A 27154-nucleotide genomic window follows, 5' to 3' on the forward strand; every position below is an offset into this window, starting at 1 on the left:
GAGGTCTTTCTCTTCTGTTCATTACTCGGCCATTTCAATATTTACTACTCTACTCTTTGCATAGTATTCTAGTAAAAACCGTCAGCTTTCGATATGTGCTTGGAAAATTAGTTGCAGTGTTGTATTGACGTCGTAATAAACGAAAGAGAAAGTAAACAAAGAGAGGGTCTCAATGTTACTTACGTCCTATTGAAAATTTTCTCTAGAAATATATGATTATTCATGAATAAATAACACTGTTACATCAAGTATTATCCAAGAAACGCATATAACTATTTATCTAGTATGAAACCAAATAAATGTTCCTCGACTTTCTATTCTAATGGTGAACGATATAAATAAAATCTTTGGTAGGCGAATGACCATACTGGTCAAAGCCCAAGTGTTGGTACTCTGATCAGCACATATAGCTTAACCCAGGCCATGTATGCAATCAAAATTTGCTACTTAGTTATACAAAACAAGAATCCATATTCAAATAAAAAAAAATAATAGTGAGTGACGTGCAATAAAAAGCGGTCACACATGCTCGAGCCACCCGTCCCTTTCCGACACGACCCGAGCCACATTTCCGAAGACCCGATCACGCATTGCTCTTGCTCAAACACGCAATTGATAATCTTCGTCTCGCAGTATTATATATGAATATTTAAAAAATAACGTAAAATATAAAGGTCGGTGCAGCAGCAAGAAAAAAAACAGAAATAAAAGCAATCGCTCTTGGCTCACCGCGTCGGTAAACCGAACACCGAAAAAGCACCGCCTCTCTCTCACGTGGAGGGAGAACCTAAACGACCATGTCTGCCCCAATCTCCATCACCCGCTGCTCACCAGCACCCCACACAGGGCCTGGCCACACACCACACAGGGGGCCCTATCACTCCTAAGCGGAAGGCCGTCCATAATTCTTTTCTTTTCTCTCTCTCTCTCACGCACGCATACAGCCAGCTGAAGCAGGCAAGCGGAAAGCTTCCCTTAACTGCACAGCTTCTAGCTTGCACTTTTCGCATGCAGTAACTGCGAAAAATGCACTAGCCTTTAGTTGATGCCTACAAGTTTCGCTCTTCCTCTCTTTCTCTCGAACGACCGCTGACGCGGTTTTCAATAGCCACCGACGAAGCGCTTTCCGATAGAGGGAGGGTGATCATCATCGTCATCACCGCAACCAGTTCGCTGATCACGGCGATGATGATGATGTGGTGGAAAGCGAAGGCGAGAGAACCTGTCATCGGATATATTCGGTTGGTTTTGTGAGTGTATAGGTGCCAGCCGTTGTGATAACCAACACTTTGCTGAAAATTTGTACATAGCGAATGTGTTTTTTTATGAAAACAAACATAGATGCTTATACAAAACACATTCGAAGTGTGGTCAGAGAGCGAGAGAGAGTTGCGAAGTGCGCATACAAAGTACCTGTACCTTGACTGCAAAAGCACGTTGTTTTTGCGATGTATACACGTCAGCTGAGAGAGCAATTTGCGTGCACAGCGTGGCATGCTGGTCGTGACTCGCGAGAGAGCAAAAGAGCGAGATGAAGCAACCGCGTACATAAGCGATCACTTCGGAAAACCGAACGACCGAGGGGTTCGCGTTTTTTGCTTGCCAGCAGCGAGGGCGCGCGCTTCCACTGTGTGTGGAGCTACCAGAGTCAGTACGGCTGGAACGTGCGGTCGCCGTTGTCTTCTTCGTCAGTGCGATTTCAAATGTCGTTGCGTCGGGTAGTGCTAACATAACGCACCACAACAGTAGGGTATTCGCGTACCCAATAGAAGGGTAAAAAAGCAGTACTGAGCAACACAATAGGACAGGGGAGTGTGTGTGTGTGTTTGTGTGGGTCGCCTCGTACGGTGCCTCTCGCTCTGACGCAGTGGCTGTGTGTATAAATGATTATTATAAATAATTACAAGTTTTGCAAGTTGGAAAAATATTATTGAGGCAGTTGAAATAACAACATCGAGGCCGGTTTGAGCCAAGAAATAGAACCAGTATGTGTAAGTGTGGTTGAGTCTACGGTGAAAAGTGGTGAAGAAACGGGGAACAGGCAGAAAGAGAAAAAAAACATCGAGCAATAAAAATTACTATTGTTTGGATGGATTTATAATTTTTATTGTTTGCGTAATAAAAGTAAATAACGAAAGAGCACACACAGCGAGTCAGCGTAGCCGAGCTGCGAGGGAAGAACTTGACGGTGAAGTGTAGATATTTTCATGTTTTGGTTGTTTTCGGATCCCTCGGAGGAAAAAGCAAAAAGAATAAAAAGAGCGCCAAAACCTTTTAGTGGAAGTAATGAATTTTTTTTTTCTGGTAATTATAATTACCAAAATGAGAAAGAGCAATTAAATGGTATTAGGAAATATGGAAATAAATCGTGAATGTGGAAAGGTAAAACCTTGAAGGAGAAGCTAGAGGAAGAAGAAAGGTCATTAAAATACGATTAAGTGACCGAAAAAAACTGGGAAAGTTTGAGAAACAGTGAATGGTAACATTCCCTTAAAATCATTTCGCGAAATTAAATATTAAGACGGTAGACAACAGAAACGTGTGACTTTACCGACGAAGAATTTGAATAGAAAAATCACCGGAAAACTCAGTGACAAATTAGCAAATACCTCCACAAGTGCGTCTCGCAAAGAAGAGTAGTCCAGAACCGGTGCGAGTGCTCGTGCCCCACTAGACAGTAAGAGTCTGATGACAATCGTGTGTCATAATCATCACCATAGCGCCATCACCGGATGAAAAGAAGCCGGCTGGCGTGAATTACGGAAGAAACGAGCGTCATCTCGAAGCCGCATGGTGCGCACAAGAAGAAACGTTTTGTTAACATACTTTCAACAGTAGACAAGTGGGGACCCCCTGCGGCTCCTCGGAAAAGAGTGTTGGTGTGTGGGTTACCAGACTGGGTGCACAGTGCGTCCCACCTGATAAAACCAAGAGTGTATATACAAACAGGAAATAGCTAAATCCTCTATCACGAGTGTGGATGTGTTTGTGTTATCCTGGTGCTTGTTTTGATTAGAACGAGAAATTCGTCCGAATTTGTGAATAGTGTGACGAGATGGTTCTGAGCGGTACAGTATTGTTGAATGCAGTGATTAGTGTATACAATTAACCCAAAAAGAAACATTCATCGAAGTAAAAACATATGCTCAACATGCCATCTGATACGCCGCCTCCGCATCACTCGTCTCCCACCGGATTGGATTCATCGGACCGTCGCCCGGCATCGGTTCCATCAGCCATTGCAGGTCTCGTCGGTTTAGGCTTCAGGCGGGGCAACCTGCTGGACAAATCGGAACCAATTTTAAAACCCACAATGAATCAGAACCAGCAATTTTGTCTCCGCTGGAATAATTACCAAACCAACCTAACCAGCGTGTTTGATCAGCTGCTGCAAAGTGAATCCTTCGTCGATGTCACTCTGGCCTGCGATGGCCAATCGATCAAAGCTCACAAAATGGTCCTGTCCGCCTGCAGTCCGTATTTTCAAACGTTGTTCTTCGAAAATCCTTGCCAGCATCCCATCATAATCATGCGCGATGTCAAGTGGCCAGAGCTGAAGGCAATCGTCGATTTCATGTACAAGGGTGAAATCAACGTGAGTCAGGATCAGATAGGACCGCTTCTAAAAATAGCGGAAATGTTGAAAATTCGCGGTCTGGCCGACGTAAACGGCGATCAGGAGCTGAATCAAATCGGCAACGTGGAGCCGTCGGCAAGCACCACCGATGAAAATAATCCCAATAACGAAAGCAACAGCAGCAGTAACTTGTCCCGAGACGCCAGCAAAAACGACGGCCGTCTCCATCACACCGATCCATCCCACAACAACAATAACAACAACAACACTCCAAGTCATATGGCTAAGAAGCCACGCACTTCCAGGGATCGAGACTCGAACCGGGAATTGTCGGTCCGAGATTTTCCACGGGATCTTTCGGCTGCCGCCGCGGCCGCAGCCGCGGCCGCCGCCGTTGAGTGGCCACTAAGTGCCGCACTCGATACCGTACATGCTTCCACTCCAAAGAACAACCGCAAACGACGCTGGCCGTCGGGCGAACGTAGCAGCGTCGGCAGCCCGGCCGACAGTACCCCGGACAATCTGGAAGTGCCGTCGCCGATTCCACCGACTCCGTCCACGATGTCACAGCCGGCGTCGACACCGACTCCGCTGGCTCAGTTCCCCATGCCGCCGGCACTGGACCAGATGGCAGGGCTGTCGTCGCTGTCCACCATGACCAACCATCCGGACGATATGGAGATCAAACCGGGCATCGCCGAGATGATCCGCGAGGAAGAAAGGGTAAGTTGATAGTTTAAAATGGTGGAAGGCATGTGTCAGACAGCGTTCGTTCGAGCGATCCTTTGATTCTAGTTTAAAAATCGGTTCGACTCTTGGCAAATTGGCAATTAAGTTTAAAGAGTTCAAGTTTAGCTGTACATTTTTGTGAAATTCAAAATGTTTGCTAGATTTGAAAAACTGAACAGAGTGTATAGTAATACAAGTTATCAATATTTGCAAATAGACATAATGTAGAAATTGTATAGAAAACATATATTGATTTGATTTGACAATTCGGAATTGGGAGAGGCCACCATGGCACCTGATTGAAACGATAGTGGATAGGGAGAGTGGAACTGTCAACATCTCATGGATAGAAGGCGGACTCTTCTCGCCACTTACTGGGCCAACCTGCAGTATAATGTTTTTTTTTCTTTGGTTTGGATACATGATGATGTCATTGTAAGGGGAGGATCCTCAGCATCCCGCGAGGGGCGCGTAAATAGTTCAGTTTACGGGTTCACCTATCCTTTTGTGGCCCTTCATACAGTGATATGCTGAAGTAATTAAAAATGTAAAACTTGAATAAATTTTGTGGGAAGGCAGACCATGCTACTGATTGTGCCTTGCTATACTGCTGGTAGTAGACCATAATCATAGCCAGATTTGATAAGCTTAACAGAGATCGAAATAATTCCAACAGCTAATAATGAAGTTTTCTTTAATTTTCAATATATCACGAATTTTCTCAGAATACTTACTAGACGAAGTCCATTCAAATGAATGAGTAGTATTTCGATCGCTTATAATTTGTACCGAATACAAACTAATAACTTAAACTGAATTAGCAATAGAATTTGCGTTTCGACTTCGTCTCATCAGAATCCGACACTTAGTGACAGAATTAAGCTAGCACCGGATTGACGCTGGCACCGGATTGACGCTAGCATCGGATTGACTAGCATCAAAAACGTAAACACGAACTGTTTTAATATATTTTTTGTATATTTGAGTGATTGTATCTACAAATAATTGACTATATTATTTGAATATGCCTAAAATATATAGGTCATTCCGCGCGAAATGATCAAGGCACGTGTAATCGACCCTCACGGATTTGAATCATTTTTGGAGGAATTATTCATCTAGGGCCAATAAATGAAAATTAAAATTTTTGTGTCAAATCACCCCTTGGGCTATGGGAACACCCCTCGTTTTGACAAATTGCCAAAATCCTTGACATTCTTTTGATTATATCTCTGGTTCTATTTACTCTAGAATCAAACCGCAAGATGATTATGGGAGCAGGGGGAGGGGGACCGGGGGGGTTGCTTCTCTAATTTTTCGGCCATCACAGCACATGATTTGGTATTCTTAGTATGTATATGAAACATAAAGATATGACACAAGGTTCTAAAAACGCACAAAAATCCTGTCAACCTTATTTTTCATTGGATTGTCCGAGCTAAATGATGTAGCGTATTGACAGTTGGGGAAAAGACATGAATACCGAGAGAAAAACTAAAAATTTGAGAATTATTCGTGGAGCGGGTTTTTATAAAACCCACTACAATTTTTAGACTTTTTTTCTGCGAGACAAAAAATTTTCCATAACGAATATCACGCAACATCGATGACAGAGCAGTGGGATTAAGGCCAAGTTCCCCCTGGGTAGTGCAAAACTGAGAAGCAACATCAATTTTGGCACAGAGAACAGACTTTCATCTCAAGCGTAAATGTTGAGTAGCACATCCAAAGGTAATTGATGTAGAATAGAACATGTGGTAGACAGTTAAGAATTTTGGCGGACTACAAGTTATTCGCGTACTTTAAGACACATCTAAGTGGGTCGGTTTGGTGTGCACTATTTTATATGATTTCGTTAATACGTTAGCTTTACTGAGCCGCGGGTTTTTTTAATATTTCTAAAGTGCACGCAGATAACTGAATGGACAATGTTACGTATTCAACTGGAATAATGTAGATTACACTTTACTAATAATACCGATATATTGAGATTATATCTGTATTACCAAAACTGGTCCCTGTATTGCAATGTAACCAGCATATTGCCAATTTCACATCAAAGTAGATAGTCACAAAACTAAGTGTACACATTCTTTATAAGCATGTTAAAAGTGCACATCAAAGTCAAACCGACTAGAAATCTTCGGAGTACTTATTGATTATAACTATCATATACCGAAGTCTCCCAGATGATACAATGTTTGGTTCCTATGTAGCTTTTCGTGGTGTTTCGTGCGATGACTGAACTGACACGTGAGGATTTGGCAATCATATGTACACAATGTGGTTTAAGAGCTGATAACATCTCCTATCTGGCATTGAAGGTAATTTTACAGTCTCATATATCCACTCCCCCTATACTGCGACAAATATCAAAGTAAATACAGATGCCAAATTGCTCTAACTTTTGCAGTAGCAATCGGAAAATTACAGTTTATACTTTTTTAAAGGAAACAATCTTAGCATTTGAGATAAGTCTCTTGAAGAAATAGGACAAGTTAAGACTTTGGGATAATTTGTCCCCAAAATCCTCTCTTTGTAATACTCTATATCTCATATCTCAATTGCAATTTTTCAGATGTGAAAAACTTCAGAAATCAAACGGAAACTTTACGGCCTTCGCCAGAATACATGAAGTTGAGATTTTAAAGAATTTTGTCCTCCATATCATATTTTACCACTTTCTCACGCATAGGGGAATTGTGGGTAAAATAAACAGGGGGTAAAATGAACAGGTAGCCAAATTAAAAGTTAAATTAGGAACAAACTTCACAGAAACGTGACCTGCCAAGTATTTAAAGGATGTTGAAATCATTTCTTTTGATAAAAAGCTGTCGAATGTGAAATAAATATGATGAAAACAAAAATCGGCATTCATGTTTCGCTGATGTTAAATTCGGCATGTAGAATATAAGGTCTTATGCGGCGAAATTTTAATTTTTTTATAAATATGGTGTTACACGACAGTAATTGAACCTCTTGCAGATATTTCACCGCAATAAGTAGGGATCATGACAAATTAGCTCAATCGGAACGGCTGTTTGAAAATAAAATGTCTTAGGGGGTAAAATGAACAGGTTGTAGTGTGGGTAATATGAACCATCTTACTGCTCCAAGTACCAAGCCTCAAAATTAGTCGTCAAGTTCAAGTTACTATATCACTATTCTCCAACAGATCCTTAAAGTTTAAACACCTATGAATAACCCCAAGTTTGTAGATGTGTTTCGATGTCACAGAATTGTAAATTGGTTAGTATTACATGAAAATTTAATTTTTTCGTGGCACGTTTTTTTTTTGGCCTACAAAATTCCCTCTGTGTATGCAATGCTCATGATCCGCTGGGACATCAGCATTGCTCGGAAATTGCTTTTCAACGCTAAGCATTGCATACATACAGAACATTTTGCAGGTCACTAGAAGGTGTTCATTTTACCACCAGCACATGTTCATTTTACCCACACGCTATAAACATGTCTCTTTTTTGGACATGTTTTGAAATCAAGAATAATGTTTGAAAACTTGTGTTTATGTCGAAATATTTTCACCAAATATGTACAAAACATATCTAACAAGAAACGTATGAGGTGATTGTAGTATCTCAATCACTTATTAGTTAGAAAATAATGACTTTGCTTAACGTATTCATTTTACCACCAGTTCCCCTATGAACGATTTTTTCCGATAAATCTCCAAAATAATTATGCATAAAACAACTCATATCGCTGATCGAATTGCTTCGTAAATCTGCTGAAAAAACATGAGTTGCTTTCATTTCATGAACTAAAAACATGGCGACTTGATGAACGAAATTTTTTGTGATTTTAAATATTTAGTGTACGTTGCATAAAATTCATCGCAGAAAACGAAACTATTTTGCGTTATTTAAACGAACTGTTTCGTGATTTAAACGCATGTGTCACCAGATTTATCGCGAAAGACACGAGCGTTTCTATGTTAATGCATTTGATCGCGTGGGTATTAACGTGCTTCTAACTTCTCGCGATAGAATCTCTATATATAAAAATGAAATGGTGTCCGTTCGTAATCGCATAACTCTACAGTGACACAACGGATCTCTTTGATTTTTCTTTAGTTGGCTGTTATTTTCTGTTGAAGTTTCTTAGATGCAAAAATAAAATTTTCCAATATTAGTGCAATTCGGGTATTTTCAGTTTAGGATTGTTTGCATAGTTTGTCATTATACGGAGTTACGTAATAAAATGTCATTGGTTTGTTGTTGGGTTTCAGTTTCTCCCTTGACGGATTCAAATCATAATTCGACTTGCCTTTGAATTTGAAAATAAGCCATCAAAAAGCTTTGGAATAAATTTGAATTTGGAGTCGATTCTCCCGCGGCCCGGTTCATCATAATGTATATTACAGGATTGTAACATTGTAATTGCTGTTGACATTATTATCTCATTGAAATAAATTGAAATAAATAGAAATTTGATCAAGAAGCATTGATATTTCGTTGATTTGTACAGTAAATAAATATAGGCAGAACAACGTCTGCCGGGTCAACTAGTTCGTTTATACAACCGCTTTCATATTCGCATGAGCTTATGGATGTTCGCGCGAGTCATTATTCTTATGCTTAATTGTGTGTGTGTGTGTGTGTGTGTGTGTGTGTGTGTGTGTGTGTGTGTGTGTGTGTGTGTGTGTGTGTGTGTGTGTGTAGTTCAGACGAAGGGTGAGAAAGTGAGCTCGCTTATCTCATTAGGGTCCACAATTATGGCGCCAAGGGGCTTGTTGTCTATTATATATAAATTATCGTATTTTAGAGTGGGAGGCCCAGACGAGTATGTTTCATGATTGCGCAAGTTTGGGCATTAGTAAGTTGACATATGAGACCGCGTTTATAAGTTTGTAAGCTCTGCTACGTTGACTTAATCGCCAGGACGGTTATTTGATTACGATATTATGAGCGTAGGTATGTTTGAATGATGGCGTTTGCGATCGTGTGTGTATTATCGCGAAAAGGTCGAGCGATTGTATGGTATTGTGCATGCTCTTTTTATGGTGGACGTTTATATGTCACGTATGCTAGCGTGTTTGCAATTTCACGTATATGCTGTTGAGTGTCGCCAAGAATGCAAAAGTAAAAGAGGATAGAACAGATTAGTTAGACATTCATTCAGTAAAGGTTAGATGGACGTACGACTCGTATATTATAATATGTAACAATCAAGCGTAGAGCGAGAAAAAATAATTTAAATGCAAGATGGGAAAAAAATAATATCCCGAACACCATACAAAAATTATAGTGACTGAACTTTGGTTTGTGCAGGTGAGAGAAGGAAAAAGCATGCAACATAAAAAGGCCCAAAGAGACGTTAACGACATATTAAAGAAGCTTTCTGTGCATATGCAAATAACAAAGCGATTATACAATGGAATATATAGATGCAAAGTTTCATACACACACGTCATGTTATAGCTCACGCGATCGACATGTCAAAATACTCGAGTCTTTCGCGAATATGCGAATGGCATGGTTATAAAATCGAATTTATACGCATCTGCACCCGCTACAATCACGTTAAGATACCATCGCTTGGACCCTTTGTGACCATCCACGCACACCTACGCGTGCAATATCGCAAACATGAGAATACTACGGGGATTAACGTTTTAGTACTGACGAACCTTATAAACGCGGTCCCCAGCGTGAACCTACAAAAGCCCGATCATGAATACGTCATGTACGGAAGTTGCTACCCACGGTACTAGTAACCTTGGTCCATGCCTTCGGTTATATAAAAAAGATGCTCATATTCACTAGACAACACGTGGTGACATGACCGGAAACACTAGTGAGATGAGTTAACTTACTTTCTTCTAGTATCTGAACCGTTCATTGAAAATTAAATATCAAATTCACGGTCCGCACGATCATCCAATAACACACGCGAGTATGGGAATGACCACTCGGTTATAAAATCAAATTTATCCACGCGAAGTTACATACACGATAGCACGTGCGACATACAAACGCCCACGCTACCGAACACGTTAGCATACAAACGCTTGAAACATTACTTTCGCGATGATACACAAAGACACCAAATTGCCCCTGCGATTTAGTGAATACTATAGCACTTATAATCTGATCAACACGGTCTCAAGCGCGATCAAATAAACGCTCTTTCCCAACCGATCGTAAAGTTCCTATGCTTGCACAGCTGAACCGTATAACCAGTATCACAATCAGAACCACGGCTCGCTGCAATTGGCATAAAGCAGGCTATCAGTGAGTAATATTTCCCATCTCGTCTGCAATTGTAATAAGTGATTCTGACAGCGAGCCCTTCCGAGAACCCAGCTCTCCAGATCCAGTAGAACAATTCTCAAAAAAATTGTTTATTGCACCGTATGCTAGATTTTCCAGACTTTTTCGCTCGAATGTGTCAGATTTAAATACGAAAAGAGATGGTCAGCTACTTTCGTCCACGTTCCTTATCACCTATTTGCATTGGATCTTGGCATCTTTGAAAATGAATCACCTCGGTCATGCAACTAGTCCACTGGGCATTTAGTGCCCGTAGGTAATACGTATGGTCTTGTCTGAGTGGAATTATGATACATTTAATCATGTATCAGGATTCAGAATTGACAATTCGCGCCAAAAATCGTATATTAATATTAATCAAATTATTAAAATAAATACACCAAACTATGTAATACTAATTCCCAGAAGGGAAAATTAGATTAAACCAATTTGTGCATGAGGGGAACAAAACCTAACATAAAATTAAGTTTGATTGTTTTGTGTGTTTCGCATTCATCTCGTCAGTCTCTGGGTGTCTAGACGATGTATCTAAATTAGTCCCCAAATTAGCACTAGCTAAACACAAAAAAAAATCCAAACAGCTCATACGACGAATGAATTGTTCCGATGATGTCCCGGGAAGCAAATTTAGAAGCAAATATATTTATTAGACGTAATGGCGGGGGGGGGGGAGTTGGGGTTCCAGCTCGAAAAAAAACTTTTTTGCGATTTTTTAAGAAATTTGGACGAAGCGAATTGATCAAAACTTTTGTACATTATAATGTATCATTTTAATAACACGTTATATTTATTTGCAAAAATATCGACAAGCGGTTCGGCGATGAAGCTTTTTGTAGAATGTTTCTGGAAAAAACGAGATTTGCGGTGTGAACTGTCATTCAAAAACTACTTAACCGATTTATTTCAAATTTTGCATGCACATCCACACAACATACCTAACCCCTACGTTGAGTTTTCGAGATAATTTTTGAATTAGGAAGGTTTTTTTAATTATTTTTTTTTTGTTTGGGGGAACTTTGCCACTGCGACCACTATTTAGGTTATCTTTTGTGGCGATCATTTGAAATAAAAATTGTTATTTTTCACGAAAAATTCCGCCATTTTCAAGATTGGTTTCTCCCTCAAAATTGCAACTATAATTAAATTCAAATTAGCTAAAAGTTGATATTTTATTCCGTGTAGACAAACAGAGCTCATGTGTTCATCGTGTTTATCTTAGACTGATTCATAATCATGGCAAATTCATTTTGGCTCTCGTTGAGTTTATAATAAATTGTCACTGCTTCAGTGAATCGCAGCTCTTTAAAAAAGAATCGCGGTTCATTCACTATTTTTGAAGAGTTAACTCTTTTGATCGATTCGCGATTCATACGCCCATCTCTAGTTTAGATACATCGTCTAACTAGACACCCAGATGGTGATGAATTCGAAACACACAAAAAATAAAAATCAAACTCAATACACCAAATTAGTTCAGCGTTATTAAAATTAATACAATTGAAGAATAATTGATTTGATCTACAAAATTGGATGAAATCGATAAAAGTAATGAATTAACGGAACCAATAAAATAAAAAAAATGTAAGAAATTACTAGAATTAATCAAACTAATAAAATTAATAACATAATGAATGAAATGAAAATAAAATGAATGAATGAAATCATTAGCCAAAACAGTACTAAATACTTCTGTCTCATCACAGGAACCTAGGACCAAAGGAGTGATATTAACCTTCTTAGCCAACTCACTCCCAACGATTTATCAAATCCCCATCAAATTGAAACGGTCGGTACGGTTGTCCACGTTTCTTCCTTATTTAAGGTTTGAAATAGTTCATTGATTAAATTCTTCATTAAATGAATAATTTAATTGCCGCATAATTTTGAATCATCTTCACATTGTACGCTGCACAGTTGGCTTGGCCGCTTTAATGATTGTGTCACATATCATATATACCACAAACATTAATATTGACAAGAAAAATTTGTAGGCGAACGTCTGCCATTTTCCAGGATCTCTACATGTATTGGCTGTGTATGTGTAGACTAGACTAGACTAGGCATGATTAAAATGAATGATATGAACAAATAAAGTAAATAAAATAAATGAAACAAATAACATATATAAAATACATAACAAATAACATAAATTAAAAACCTGTTTTAATCCACCTAGCGGTGCAATTGTGCCTTTCTCATTTCTCTAAACTATGGCACGGAGGCTTTTTATGTTCAACATAATTGTGGAAATGTCCATTACATTCTTAGTACACTTTGCACTTATACACAATGGCATGCCAGCCACGAACTTGATGAGCTACGTGTCGACGGTGAAACACTTGAAACAAAAAAATATCATACTCCATTAGCCTAATCAGCATTATATCAATGTTATCAATGCTTGCTAACTCATTTTGTCATGCGGGGATGGGTATGTGAGGAGGGCGAAAGTCCCATGAACGAACGACTCCCCAGCTTAAATTGGTATGCTTTGTGATATAGTGGTGGTTTAAAGATGATTGGGTTGAAAGGTAGGGGTATGAGGGCTGGATGGGGTGGTGGTCTGAGGGGTGATTTAAGGAGATTTTTAAAGGAGGGGAGTGAACAGTAGAGCGGGGGGGGGTGTAACCCCTCTCCGTAAACCATCAACTACGCCCCTGTTAAAATCCAGAAACCTTATGCGAGTCGAAAAAAAAATTACCGGGATTAGGTTGACGTTTTTCAGAGTGATTGCATAACCTTTCTATATGAGAAAGGCAAAAATGTGCCAAAATCCAAAAAAGTGAATCGTCGTCAAATTTTTTTCGAGTTTGCATCAAATCTCGACGTTTCATGCACCTTGAACACATTTAGCATCAAAAATAAAAATTCTATTTTTAATTTTTCCTATAGTTTATATGAGAAATTTCTGTGTGGCCGCACTCTGAAACCCGTAATTCCGGAACCAGAATTCCGATCGATCCAAAATTCAATAGTAGCCGATGGGAAGATTGCACCTTTCATTTGAGACTAAGTTTGGGCAAATCGGTCCAGTCATCTCTGAGAAAAATGAGTGACATTATTTGACACATACGCACATACATAGACACACATACACACACATACATACACACACACATACAGACTTTTTCCGATCTCGACGAACTGAATCAAATGGGATATGACACTCGGCCCTCCAGGCCGGGATTAGGTTGACGTTTTTCAGAGTGATTGCATAACCTTTCTATATGGGAAAGGCAAAAATGAATAATGGGAATTAAATCAGTAAAATTAATATAATAAACAAAATAAATAGATATGATCACATGAATAAAAAGAAGTAAATGAACAGAATTATATGAATTCAAACATTAAAATGAAAAATTAAGCGATATTAAAGCAGTGATAAAAGTAATAGGATAAATTGGTTTGTGTCAGTTTAATAATTTGAATGAAACAAATAAAATGAATAACTGAACAAAATTGGTCAGATTTTTTAAACAAAATGTAAATAAAATGTATGAACTGGAAAAATGAATAAATTGCATAAATGAATGATATGAATAAATTGATTGAATTGAATGAACTGATTAGAATACATCCAAAATTGAAACGAATAAAGTAGATACAATAAACTCAATGCTTAATCAAATAGCGTAGTTGGTAAATCGATTGCGCACCTGGGTTCCCGCACATAGGGTTAGAAATTTCTCATGCGAGATTTTTCTAACCCGAAGAGGCGAATGACCTTAAGGTTAAAACCTCTATTAACGAAATAAAAAAAACTGAAAAAATCAGTATAAAGAATAAAATTCAAATAAAAGATTTAAATAAAGTAAATTAATAAAACGAAAGTATGAATTTGAGAATCAGTTTTTCAAAAACGTCTGACATGTTTGGTAAAATCCCAATATTTAAAGATTGTCTAATTAATATAGAAGTTACTTTCTAGTATTTTCATTCTTTTCTGTTTTCACCTTTTCGTTTTTGTTCTTCTTTTCTTGGCTGTGTCGTTTATGATTATCTGGTGTTTTTACTTTATTGATGAACCTTAATTAGTTATCATGAAGTTGGAATGTTCAGTTTGGTTTGGAATTAAAAAATGTCTTTTTGGCACAGATTTCACAAAAAAAGATTTTTGTTCAGAATAGATTTTACAGGTCCAGTATTTTAATTCGTAATTGTAAATAATAAACTGAGATAGGATGATATGTTCTTTCATACTCCTTGAAAAGAAAGCGACACAGAGAAAGACGGAATGCTATTCGTGGATGGGATAGATATATATTTAAAATACTCATTTCAATTGAAGTTAATAGAGAAGAGTGTTATGTGTCTATGCTATGTTGGCGGTTATGTTTCCATCAGTAACATAAAAACCGTGGATTCAGTTGATTACAATACAGTCGCTTTCCAGTCATCCTTATCGCTTGCAAATTGCTTCACTCAGAATTCTCGTTGCTGAGATATGGATTAATGAATCTAAACGAATACCATGAAAAAGACTACTAATTGGGACTGCTATTGAAACTTCAATTGAAGCGTTCTCAGCATAGAACAAATTTGGGCAACTAAAACCTGGGGTGGTATTACGCATCTCGAAACGAAAGGTTTATTGTATGCAAGCTTGTATGAAAAAGTCGATTCGAAATGGTTCCATAATGTCGCCCCTGCACTATAAGTTAGAAGAATCATTATACTTGCATCTCCCATCGAGAGTTCAGGGGGTCCTTGGTAGACTTTTTTCCCTGATCTAATCTAGGGATATTTTTGAACATTAATCCATTATTTTTCATAAAAGTTTATACCAATACAATAAATAAGCATTTTCAATAATATCAGCACAAAACAAGTAATCTTATACTACGTTCACACTACAGAATTAAAACACGTTACAATAATTAGCTACAAGAAAAATATCATCAAGATAGCGTTAAAACATATAGTGTGAACGTAGTATTAGCTTTCAAATGGCATATTTCAACAAATGTTTTATTCAAAATTCAGTAAGAGATACCAAAAGAACGTGTATGGTCTGTTTTAAAAAATTTCACCCAATTAAGTCAAATATTTTTTCTGAGATTCACAAGGATTGCTTTCATTATAGTGCATATATACGCGCAGTATACAATTGGAGTTGATTTAGTTTTCAATTTTTGGAACATGCTTTCCCATAATGCAACGTTTCGAAGGGATATACCTACATATTCAGGGAAAAGCAACTTTAATTATAGTTTCCTCGCAATACAAACATTTTAAAAATTCTGGCGAAACTACAAATATTTTCCTTGCCGAGTAGGATGTAATATTAAATTTGTATCCGTGAGTAACTCTGTCGTATACTGAAATGCAAGAACTATTTTTTAAGAAAAAGCAGCTAAGCTTTCTATTATTCATATAGGGCAACATAATTGCTTCGTTCGAAAGTTATTTCTTTAGAATTTGTTTAGAATAGTGTTTTGACAAAATGACCCATGTTTCAACATATCCAAAAACAAAAATAATAGTGTCAAATTGTAATGGTAGGGCTTTCATTTGAAACTAGTTTCGTTAAGATGGGTCCAGCCGTTGCTGAGATAATTACATGACATTAGTGCACATACATACATACACACCCACATACATACGGACATTGTCCTAATTTATGTATTCGGTTTGTTGGTTTTTCTCGGTGAAATTAAAAACGATACCTTTTTTCTGCGTAGTTATGTCCTCCTAAATTGTCCTAATTTGTCGAGCTGAGTCGAATGGTATATAAGATTTTTTTTCGAAAGTTTTAGCGAATCCTATACATTTGTTTTGTAAGAAAGGTAATAATAGTAATGTTTATTACGAAATTTTTAATTACATAGACATTAGCATATCCATTTTGATACATTTCTCGAGACAGTAAAGACACTTTTCATTGTATCGTATTGTTGTTGGAATGTTGTGCTCGGATGAAGCATAAAAAAACCAAGGAATAATAAAATCGTGCTCATGTCTTTTGATTGAATTAAACATAAACTTGTTTCTTGTGTTAAGTTGTTTTTTTTTTTTAAATCAAGTATTTCCAAATTAATTCAACAAACGACAAATCCACAATAATTTCCCGGCAGCTGGCTGCCCAGAGCATTAATCACATGGTAACACTTCTGAGAGTTGCATAATCACTTATCAAGGTTAATCCAGATTTGTACAACTCTTTACCCCATCCTGCTAACAAAAGCTCCTTCAGTTGGCAGACGTGAAGATGCAGAGGTATACACGATCTCCATAACAACGTTTGCTACACTAACATGCCTTTCCTTCCCCGATAAGGACGTGACCGGCGCCGTTATTGACATTTCAAAGTATAGAACCCGGAACGCGTGCACCTTGAGAGTGGATAGCTACTCCCATGCTCAATACGTAGATTCTTTGTGCAATTTCGCTGGTTCTGGTCAATCACGGAGTACACAATCTACGAATTGTACGGTCATCATGCTCATGGTCATGCTCATGCTCATAAAGTGTTAGATTTAAATTCAAACGGCTTGACGAGGGCCAACACAACTCTTAGAGGGCATATAAAACTCAGTGTGTTATTTCAAAATTCACACTAAATTTTTGTTTGAGTGTTAAACGAAATACCAAAACTCCGCCAAGGCACAGTGGTCGAAAACGCCAAAAACGTGAACTTAATTCACTAGAGGCCAAACCATCGAATATATTCACAGGGTGTCTTTAGAGGAATTGTTCATATGAATATTCCCCACAATCTGATAACAATTAAAATTAGGCATGGCTTACTATGATTGAACTAAAAAAATTAACTTTTTATACTGACGGGGTAGAAAGTTGGTGTCTTCGACAAAGTTTTAGGAATGTGCATAGTGAAGAATTTTGTTGAAAAACTGAGCTTGTAGGACTAAAGGTTATCGATTTATATAGCGTTTTCTATGGCGCCCGACGATGATGCTATGACCCTCTGTCTACCCTTCGGATCTTGAACGAAATGTCATTTTTTGCAGTACTCACAAATTGAAATTGAAAAAATCTCATACCAGGAACAATAGTCCTAGATTTTCTAGAGGGGGCTGCAGGCATATGTATATAACTTCTGTTTAAAGTTCTAGTCATTCATTTTAATCACATCGTAACATATCACAAACAACCCGATTTCCGCGCAATGCAAATAATGGAGCAGATGGGTAACACTTTTCCAAACGGCAATTTGCTCTTATACCCAATAAGGAAGCAATCACAATTAGATCTGATTTTGTACAATTGAGCTCAAGTCTGGCCGGTTCAACGTAGCAGCAGTAGCAACATTCGTATCCATTACCTTTCAGCAAGTATCGTCTATAAACAATTTTATTTTCCACGCACATACTCGTTCGAAGAGTTTACTGCTTCGTCTTATTCTGCTTCCCAGAAATCAATTGCCGGGAAAATGTATTCAACATAAGTACGAACGGACACAAAAGCGCATTAGTTTATGCCGCGTTATTTAGAATAAATAACGCATACAGCATCCACCCAAAGACGATGAAGCGAAACGGAAAAGGGGTTAGCAAGCATCGTATGGAAACAATATAACAAATAATAACAATAATAATAATAATCTCTTCTCTTCGGCGAGACCATCGAGATCATATTTTCTTGCGCTGATCGCGATAGACCTCAGCAGAGCTGAAAGGAAAGAAACGGAGGGGTACCCGGGCAAAGCCGGAGGAATTAAAATGTATATTTTAATAATTTTCTTCTTGCGCGTCTGCGTTGTTCTCAAAAGTTCTGAAACTTTGCGTGCTGCTTCTCTTCCCTTTGGCACCGTCTCTCCTCGCGTACTACACACGCCAGCTTGAACGGGACGGGTTTGACTAATGAATAGGTAAATAACAGATGGTTAGCAGCAATGTGCCGAAAATCTCAAACAAAGTTGATTTCCTGAACAGCGAATTTTCTTCAATATTAAAGATAATTTCGTCAAGTAAACCACGGAACTAGCTGAAAACACGGTTCCAGAAGGGCGTGCAAAATCGCCACACCAAAGTTCCAGCTATGGTGGTTCATTTGAAACCGCTCAGCGCGTTTAAGATCAACATATATGTGGTATTAAAATAAATAAAATGTGTGCAGGCGAGTTGAACTCTCGTAAAAATAATAACGCAATTTGCGGCATTTCTTGCCACTATTCGCCGTACCACACCGCAACCCTCCGTCCCCGCTAAAACACGGTCCACCGGCCAACGATCAACCGAGTCGGAAAGTTTGGCGGGAGTTTCGTATTATTTCGCGCACGTGTTCCACACTGTGCCCGGGTCCCAAGTGGACCAGCTGCAACGTGTTCCCTAAGTGGAATTCAACAATCAATAAATGTTTACATGATGCGTAGCCAATGTTCACCAATGTAAAAGCGGAGAACATAGGATTTCATGGTGATAAAAATTTAAATAAAATGTTTTAATAATCGTAAACGGATTGTTCATTTGTCTATGGGATTGAATTTTTAAATAAGTTGTTGCTGGAAAGATACCGTTAGTATCGTTTTGATGAAAATTGAGTATTGTGGCGACGATAATATTTAACCTGGTCCGGTGGTATTGAGGTTCCACGATCTAATCGTAATTTGTTTGATTTCTGTTCTAGAAGGTTTCCTAGAGTCAATAGGACAATTGCCCAGTGTCATATACGCCAAACTTCAAGCAGTAATGTCATTCATTTCCTTAGCAGGGAGGTGGTTATGATAAAAAACTCAAACGTCGGTAACTTGAATCACCTTCCAACAATTTTTCTATCCAACAACGGGCAACTGCTTCCCTGGAAATAATTCTCACACACAAAAAAATAAATGTAATGTTTATGACTCCATCCATTAATGTCTTGAAATAAATGTGAGGCAGCAAACGAGAATAACACGCAACAATTTTTGCCATAAAACGAAGTGAATTTATTTAATTTCACTCTCCGTGCCTTGCCTCCCCGCGTTTCAGATCCTAGCGGCTTATAAATACATATAACTGACAATCATCATAAGGCACCATCCGGAGAAAACCTTCCTGAAGCAGCGCGCGGCTTCATCTTCGGTACTAATATATTAGACGTATTTTTTTGTACGTTCCATTCCCATCGATCGATGGCGTCACGGTGCCGGACTAATTAGAAAAACTGTTGCCACTGCACCTCCACCGGCAAACTGCCGGGGTCCCAGGCTTCGAACCCGAACACCAGTTGCGAAAGGGATATCCGCGTAAATAAATTATGATATTTAATAAATTTATATACACACTCATTCATCCATTCAGATATATAATAATGTACGCTTCTTTACGCGTTTGTTTCACCATCGGTTTTCACTCCGACGACGGCAGCCCAGCCCGGCCCGGCCCGGCTCTCTGTTTTCGTCTAATCATTCTTCTCTAATTTGTTTCGTCCGCTCCGATGTACCTACCACACCAGCACCACCGGTGTTAGTAGTAGAAATCAATCAACTTTGGCTAAACAGCATAGACATTTTAACCCTCGAATGTACACCAGGGCATCGCAAAATTTTTTTTTTATTCTCGAAGGCACTCTCATATTGTGACAAATGTCAAAGTAAGCTCAGATGCCAAATATCACATTATTTGAACAATTCTAGACTACCGTCCACTTCGCTTAAATTTTTTGAAATTGGTGCTATGGGAAAATATATTAACCCATTCATGCCCATGTTGTTTGTGGACAACAACGTTTTTAAACAGCTATAACTTTTGATTGAGGCGAGATTTACTCACAAAAACATGTAAGGCTTATTAATGTGATTATTTCCTTTAATGTCTGTAATAAAAGTTACAAGGATCATCTCTAGAACTGAAGTTATTGCAAATAGTCTGATTGGATTCCGATGGAGCAGTGCTGCCAGGGACAGTTTACGTTGACGACGGAAAATGATTTTTTCATATATCTTCGTTATGGTGCAATATTATTGAAATCTGATAAAACTGATCAATTTAGACTGTCGTTGGCTACGTTTTCCGTCGCTATTGGACTATTGCAATTATTCTGGGAGAATTGTATTGAACATTAGAGGGTAAAATTTGACCAGCTTCTAGCACTGCCATGGAAGCACCTATCTTTATGATAATAGGCTTTTCGTGTTTCTTGACCCCACCGTTTTCAAGGAAATTTTTTTTTGAAACCCTACATGCACTAGACAAAAGTTGGGCATGAAAGGGTTAAATGCTATAAATTTTGAAGTAGCAATCAGAGAATTTCAATTTATATTTTTTTTAAAGGAAAAATCTTAGTATTTAAATGAAGATATTCCTGTTTCTAGAAAAATACAGGAAAGTGGGGTATCAGATTTTGACCCCAAAATTCCCTATTTTTTATATTTTTTCTGCTCCGTGATACAAATTATACATATTTTGCGATTTTTCTAATGTGAAAAAATCTGAGAAATCGAACGGAACCTTTTTGACCTTTGTATGAATACAAGATGTTGGGATTATCGAGCCTTTTGTCATTCATATTAAATTTCATTATTTTCTCGTGCATATATTCTTTTATTCTTCACTCAATTTTAATAAATTGTACCTTGTTGAACGTTGAAAATCCTCAGGAAAAAAATAAAAATATATTTGTTACCGGTAAAATTCAGATACATCAAATTATCTAACATATAGACTCGATTTCATATTTTAATCATAAAATCGCAGATATTAACTCCATTTAACAACAAAATTCTTATTTAGTTTACTATTTTTAGTGTAAAATACTCTTACCGATCACATGAGAAAAGTTTCATTCCCCGAAAAATAGGGGAAGTTGAGGTATTAGAAGATTTAATGAAAAATGTGAATTGTAGAGTTAATGTCAAAAAATTGATGTTTCTGAATTTTACCGCTAACGAATCTATTTTTGTTGTATTCCTAAGAATTTTCCACGTTCAAAAAGTTACATTTTATGAAAATTAATTGAAGAATAATAAAGATATATGCACGAGAAAATGATAAAATTTAATATGAATGACAAAAGGCCTTATCACCACAACTCAACGTATTCAGACAAAGGTCAAAAAGGCTCCGTTCGATTTCTGGGATTTTTACACATTAGAAAAACTGCAAAATATGTATGATTTGCATCATGGAGCAGAAAAATTATTAAAAATAAGGGATTTTGCGGCCAGAATGGCCCAGTACCCCACTTTCCCGTATTTCTAGAATTGTCCAAATGATGTGAAATTTGGCATCTGAGCTTACTTTGATATTTGTCACAATATGAGAAGGGGGCCTTTGAGAATTCAAAAAAAAATTTGCGATGCCCTAATGTACACTGATGTCATTTGGAAATGTACCTACCTGTGGTTGCAAAATGTGATTTTAAATAATCAAATGTATTTAACTTATCACCCATATTTTAACTTATCAGTGTATTGCTGTCAACAGTTTAAAGGACCTCTGACAGACAATTGATTTAATATGGCGATTGCATTACGCCTCGATAGAACTGGCGTATATGAGAGAATGGTGGGTGATTTATTGCCTCGCGTGCATTTTTTTTCCTTCCTGGAATCGTCACTTTTTCCGGTATTCAATTCGAGTATTAGATTCCATTCATTTGGGAACATCAGGTTGGATAAATTAAGGTAAGATAAATTTACCAATTCACGTGATAATCCATTTCCGGTCAGCACAGTATGACAAAAGCCTAATAGAATGCAACTGTCGTTAATGCTAAATAAAGACGAGTTCATTTGTTTGATTACTTGTAACATGTGTTCTTTTCTTCTACTTCATTACTCCGTTTCTGTTGTTCTTCTAAGTGCTACAGCACTTATAATCTCATTAACGCGGTCTCAAGCACGCGTTAATAAACGCTCATTTCCACGCGATCGTAAATCATATGAACCGTACATTCAATATCACAATCAGAATCACGACCCGATACGATCGATCTTAAGCAGAGTTTAAGACGATGATATATCCCATCTCGTCTGCAAATGTAGTGAGTGATTCTGACAGCGAGCGCTTCCGAGAACCTAGCTCTACAGTTCCAGTAGGACAACTCTCGAAAAGTAAAAATGTTATAAGAGTAACTTATCTGGACCGGAAAATTGATACCAATGGTAATTGGAAATCAGGCATTTAAGGGTTAAAGTATAACTCGCAATGCGATTGTGTATAAATATCATTCCGCGCGAAGTGATCAAGGCACGTGCAATCGATGAGATTAAGCGAGGAAAATGAGCTTTTAATTTTTACCTGCAAATATAGCATAGTTGGCAGCACTGCCGCTAAAACTAATATTGACCAATCTCCGTCTGAAAACATCTTGCGGTTTGATTTTAGAGTTAAAAGAACCGGAGATATAATCTAAAAAAACTCAAGGATTTAGCATTTTGTAACAAGTGAGGTGCTACCATCAGGAATCAGGAATCAGAATATATTGGCTCAAATGGCACGTTCCCCGTACATAGTCGGGGATTTGTGCTGCCATGGACCGAGAGGTGATTAAATTGACACAGAAATTTAGATTTCTATATATTGGCCCTAGATGAATAATTGCTCCAAAATTGGTTCAAATCGGTGAAGGTCGAGTTCAAGTTTCCATCTTTTTTTTACCATTACGCGTGCAATGACCCGTATATTTAAAATATTGGATCGAGCATTTGTGTGCTAAAATCATGCACCCAAAGCACGAGTTATTTGATTTTCTTGCTTATAAACAAGATTCTAATGCATTTTATTCCTTTCTGTTGGTATAATGCATTTTTTGCGTTATTCGTTCGTCACGACACTGCATGATATCACATTGCAACAACAAAAGGCAAGTACTGAGAATTTTGTTTCGGTAGGGGATTAAAAACTTATTGCATATAAGTATTATTTCTGGTGACTTAAGTTAGTCACTAGACAGTGGATTAAATTTTGGAATTTTCTTAAAATTAAAAACCAAAAATCCTAAAAAAATATTTTCTCTACGCGAAAAGTAATAGTACATCGAGGAATAATTGATTTTATTTTTCTTATTATTTATATATAAGTTATAATTTAATCTAGTTATAACAATGGATATTCTAGAAGAAGTATTTAGGGAATAGCCGAATATAACAATCCATGATGGTGCTGGAAAAGGCAAAGTTTTCTACACTACACGTTTACAACGTGTAGAAGACACCAAATCGAAATGAGTAGAAACATATCCAGAGACTGTTCGCACAAAGAGAATACCGAAATTTGCATTAAACCTTCTGATCTTGCAAGCTATTTGTGGATGCGGAGAAAAAGTCTATTATCTTGATCTTGCATCTTGCAACTATTACCAGTTATATGGTATTCCGCGAACTTGTTTAATTTTGTGATATTTTAAGTTTAAAGGAAGCTCAAAACTTACGTCGGCCTGGAGGATTTGTACTCACCAGCTATTAGGGTCGTTTCACGGTTGTCTCAGGGAAAAATTCACAATGGGATGACTTTTGTTCCCACACTATGGTCACTGAGTGAATCGTAATTAATCTTCGGCGGAAACAAATACCAAACAAGGAATATAATATGAACAAAATGGATATATACAGACCATTTTTATTATATTTTTTTTTAATTTCGAGAACAAAAGCCAGGATGGCTATAAAAAAACAGAATAATTTTACTTGCACTTTTATTCAGCAAAAAACCTTCTTCTGTCGATACCGTATCGGCCGTGATTACGTTGGTTGACTTGCAGCTGGATGCGGGTCGGGCTCTGATGATGGTGCACGGACGGACGTAGTTTGCATCGGACGATGGCGACGGGGGACTCCAGATGAAGCGGTAACTCGGCCTGTTTGTAGCGGAGGCCTGCGTTTCACTTTGGGCCCCAGGAGTGGTACTACGCGCACTTTTTCTTCAAACACGAGTGTCTACCCATGTCGAGTGAGATTTTTAGTTTTTACAGTCACTACTACTAAAAGTACTTAGAGAATGGTGTCTTCAACGGCGTTCATAGACTTCGCCAAACACTGATCTTTTGTTGCACTCGCGACGTGCTCGTACTTCTGTAGTACTATCAAAAACCGGTAACCACACCCTAGTAACAATTTTGGTTTTATGATAGTTTTATAGCCGCTTATAAAACTTATATTGCACTTGTAGCGTGCTATAAAACTTCAATTGTTACTTGGGCAGTTATCCCACTCGGCTGGCCGAACAAAACTTAGCATTCGTATGGCGGTTCTGAACGACGGGGAATTAGATCCTAAGATTCGACTGGTACAAATACCGAGAAGTTTTAACGAAACGCGCTGTCACTTTTTGTCGGTGACTATCGCTGCTGCTGGTTTTCACTCCTCTGAGCCGCTTAACTATTAGAGACCGAATTCTGTTTTCCTGTCCACTTTCCAACACATACCTTCCGCGTCCCCTCGCATACCACCCCGCTTTGATGATGATGATGATGCGATGACAGAATGATGACGGTTGACATTTACAAAAATTTTATCGTTGGTTGGTGTCACAAAATATGCTCAAATTTTAGTACAATGTATTGACATGCTAAACGTGCGGTACTTGTTTCCTTGACTTTTTTAATAATGAACAATTATAACAAATATAATAACAAAATGAATAATAAATAAACAAGCAAATAAATAAATATATGAATGAATGAATGAATAAATAAATAAACAAATAAATTTATAAATAAATAGGTAAATAAATAAATAAATAGATGGACAAAAATAAATTTCTGATCAAATAAATAACAAAACCTACATTTGATACCAATCTGGGCTATTAAAAAAACTTAAATGCGACTCAAACATGCAAGCACGGAGTAGTAATGGTTTGACGTTTAAATTCTCCTTAGACATTCACGCACAATAGTTTCAAAGTATAAACAAAGAACAGGCGTCGTCAAATACGCTAGATGGACCGTACACTGTTATTTATTTATACAAAAAATAATATTTACAAATATATGCAAGCTGGGCTCAGTGACCAAAGCGACGACTATGTTCATTCTTAGAGATAGACCGTTCCTACATCAAATTATGGTCTTGTCAATTGTGGTCTTGTAAAACTGCAAATGACGTGAAAATCCAAGATGATAACCAAATAAGGTATAGGCATACGTAAAGCGAGAATTTTGGTTTTACGAATGGCAAGATCGACATTGCGTAAATACTACTTAACTTCCCAAAAAAGAGATTATTGAAAACGAAATTAATTTAAACGTAAAATTTTGAATGCAGACACTAGTGATTTCAGCCTTTTTGAGGTTCTCAAAGCGTTTGCCACCAATAATATTATTGTACACACATGCACCTTATGCAGTTTAACTTGATTCTGCTTTGCGTCTGTCAAATCTGCGACTCTTCGTATTCTTATGCGGGTACGCTCTTCTTTCCTTTGAGGCAGACCCTCGATATTATGACCTAAGAAATCAACGAGTGGGAATCGGCCGTTTGCAGTTCGGAACGTGTACGGAAGAAAACGGTATCCGACCGGAATCCGTTCTCACCGTGACCTTATTCCTCGTCAATACCAACTCCTTTTTTGCATTCCTGCTTGGGGAGTTGATATATTCGTCTATGCCGACCACATCTTAAGGGGTTACATACCTTTTTGTGCGAAAAATGCCAAGAAATTTTGAATTTACGTAAAGGCATAAATCAATGATTTTATTACATAAAACTTATAGTATTTTGGTTGTACATTTTTAATGAAATAAAAAACCATAAGTTTATAAAAATATGCCGATATTTTGCAGAGTTATGGCTTTTTTCCCGAAACCTTTTTTTTATTTAAGAAGTTTGCGGTGATCACGATTGAAGACCAACAGATCAACTAAAATTCCAAAAATCAATAAATATTCCATTAGGATATAAATATTCCTCATATCTTAAGAATTATTTGAAAAAATAATATTTTTTTCCTGCATTCGGGAACGTTTTTCCTAAAAAATCGCTGCTTTAAGCTCTAAAAATTGTATTAAAAAATTCTCATCTACACAACAAAAATTTATGTATAAAAAGAATCGTATAAGTACGAGAAAAATTAATTGCGATCAATTAAAAAAAAATTGAAGGAAATCGGTTGAGAGGTTTTTGGGCAATCGTGATCTCGGAAAAACTATTTTTGGAAAAACGACATTTCGAGATATTTGAGTTTAAAATTTTAAGTTACGTTAAGTTAAGTTAGTTTTTGCTCTTGGTAGACGAAGCGCGCTTTGAAGTGCTGTAACTTTCGATCTCCTTCTCGAATCTGTGTAAAAATTTGGGAAAGTATTCTCATGGAGTTATACTTTCAGATAAAGTAATAAAAAAATTCGATTTTTTGAAAAATAAATAGGTATGTAACCCCTTAATCATTGTGGTGGGAGAATCGACCGCTCCTAATGGAAACGATCAGTAACAACGAAATTATGTAAACTAATGACTTTTACCATTTTTATTATGCTTCAAGTTTCTCAAGCGGCAAATGACAGCTGGGTTAAAGTCGCTTTCAATAAATACAATCAATTACCTTAATGCAGATATTAGGTTGCGTTATTGTGCTTATTGGTTACTCGGATACCCCCTTTTATACGGTAAAAAGCAAACATTGGTACTGTCTCCAGATTCTGGTCAGAGTTGCCAGCTTCTTTGTGTTTACTT

At 37.5% G+C, this 27154-nt stretch overlaps 1 protein-coding gene across 1 annotated transcript in view; it reads left to right on the forward strand.

The window, feature by feature from the left end:
• The first annotated feature begins 1649 nt into the window (after nucleotides 1-1649).
• Nucleotides 1650-27154, forward strand: part of LOC131690457 (protein bric-a-brac 1-like) — a 575339-nt gene continuing 549834 nt past the window's right edge. Inside the window, exon 1 of the mRNA XM_058976241.1 lies at nucleotides 1650-4300. Coding sequence (XP_058832224.1) covers nucleotides 3143-4300 — 1158 coding nt within the window. The 5' untranslated portion in view covers nucleotides 1650-3142. The remainder of the gene's footprint in view (nucleotides 4301-27154) is intronic.

Source organism: Topomyia yanbarensis, chromosome 3, assembly GCF_030247195.1.
Source record: "Topomyia yanbarensis strain Yona2022 chromosome 3, ASM3024719v1, whole genome shotgun sequence".
Classification (NCBI taxonomy): Eukaryota; Metazoa; Arthropoda; class Insecta; order Diptera; family Culicidae; genus Topomyia; species Topomyia yanbarensis.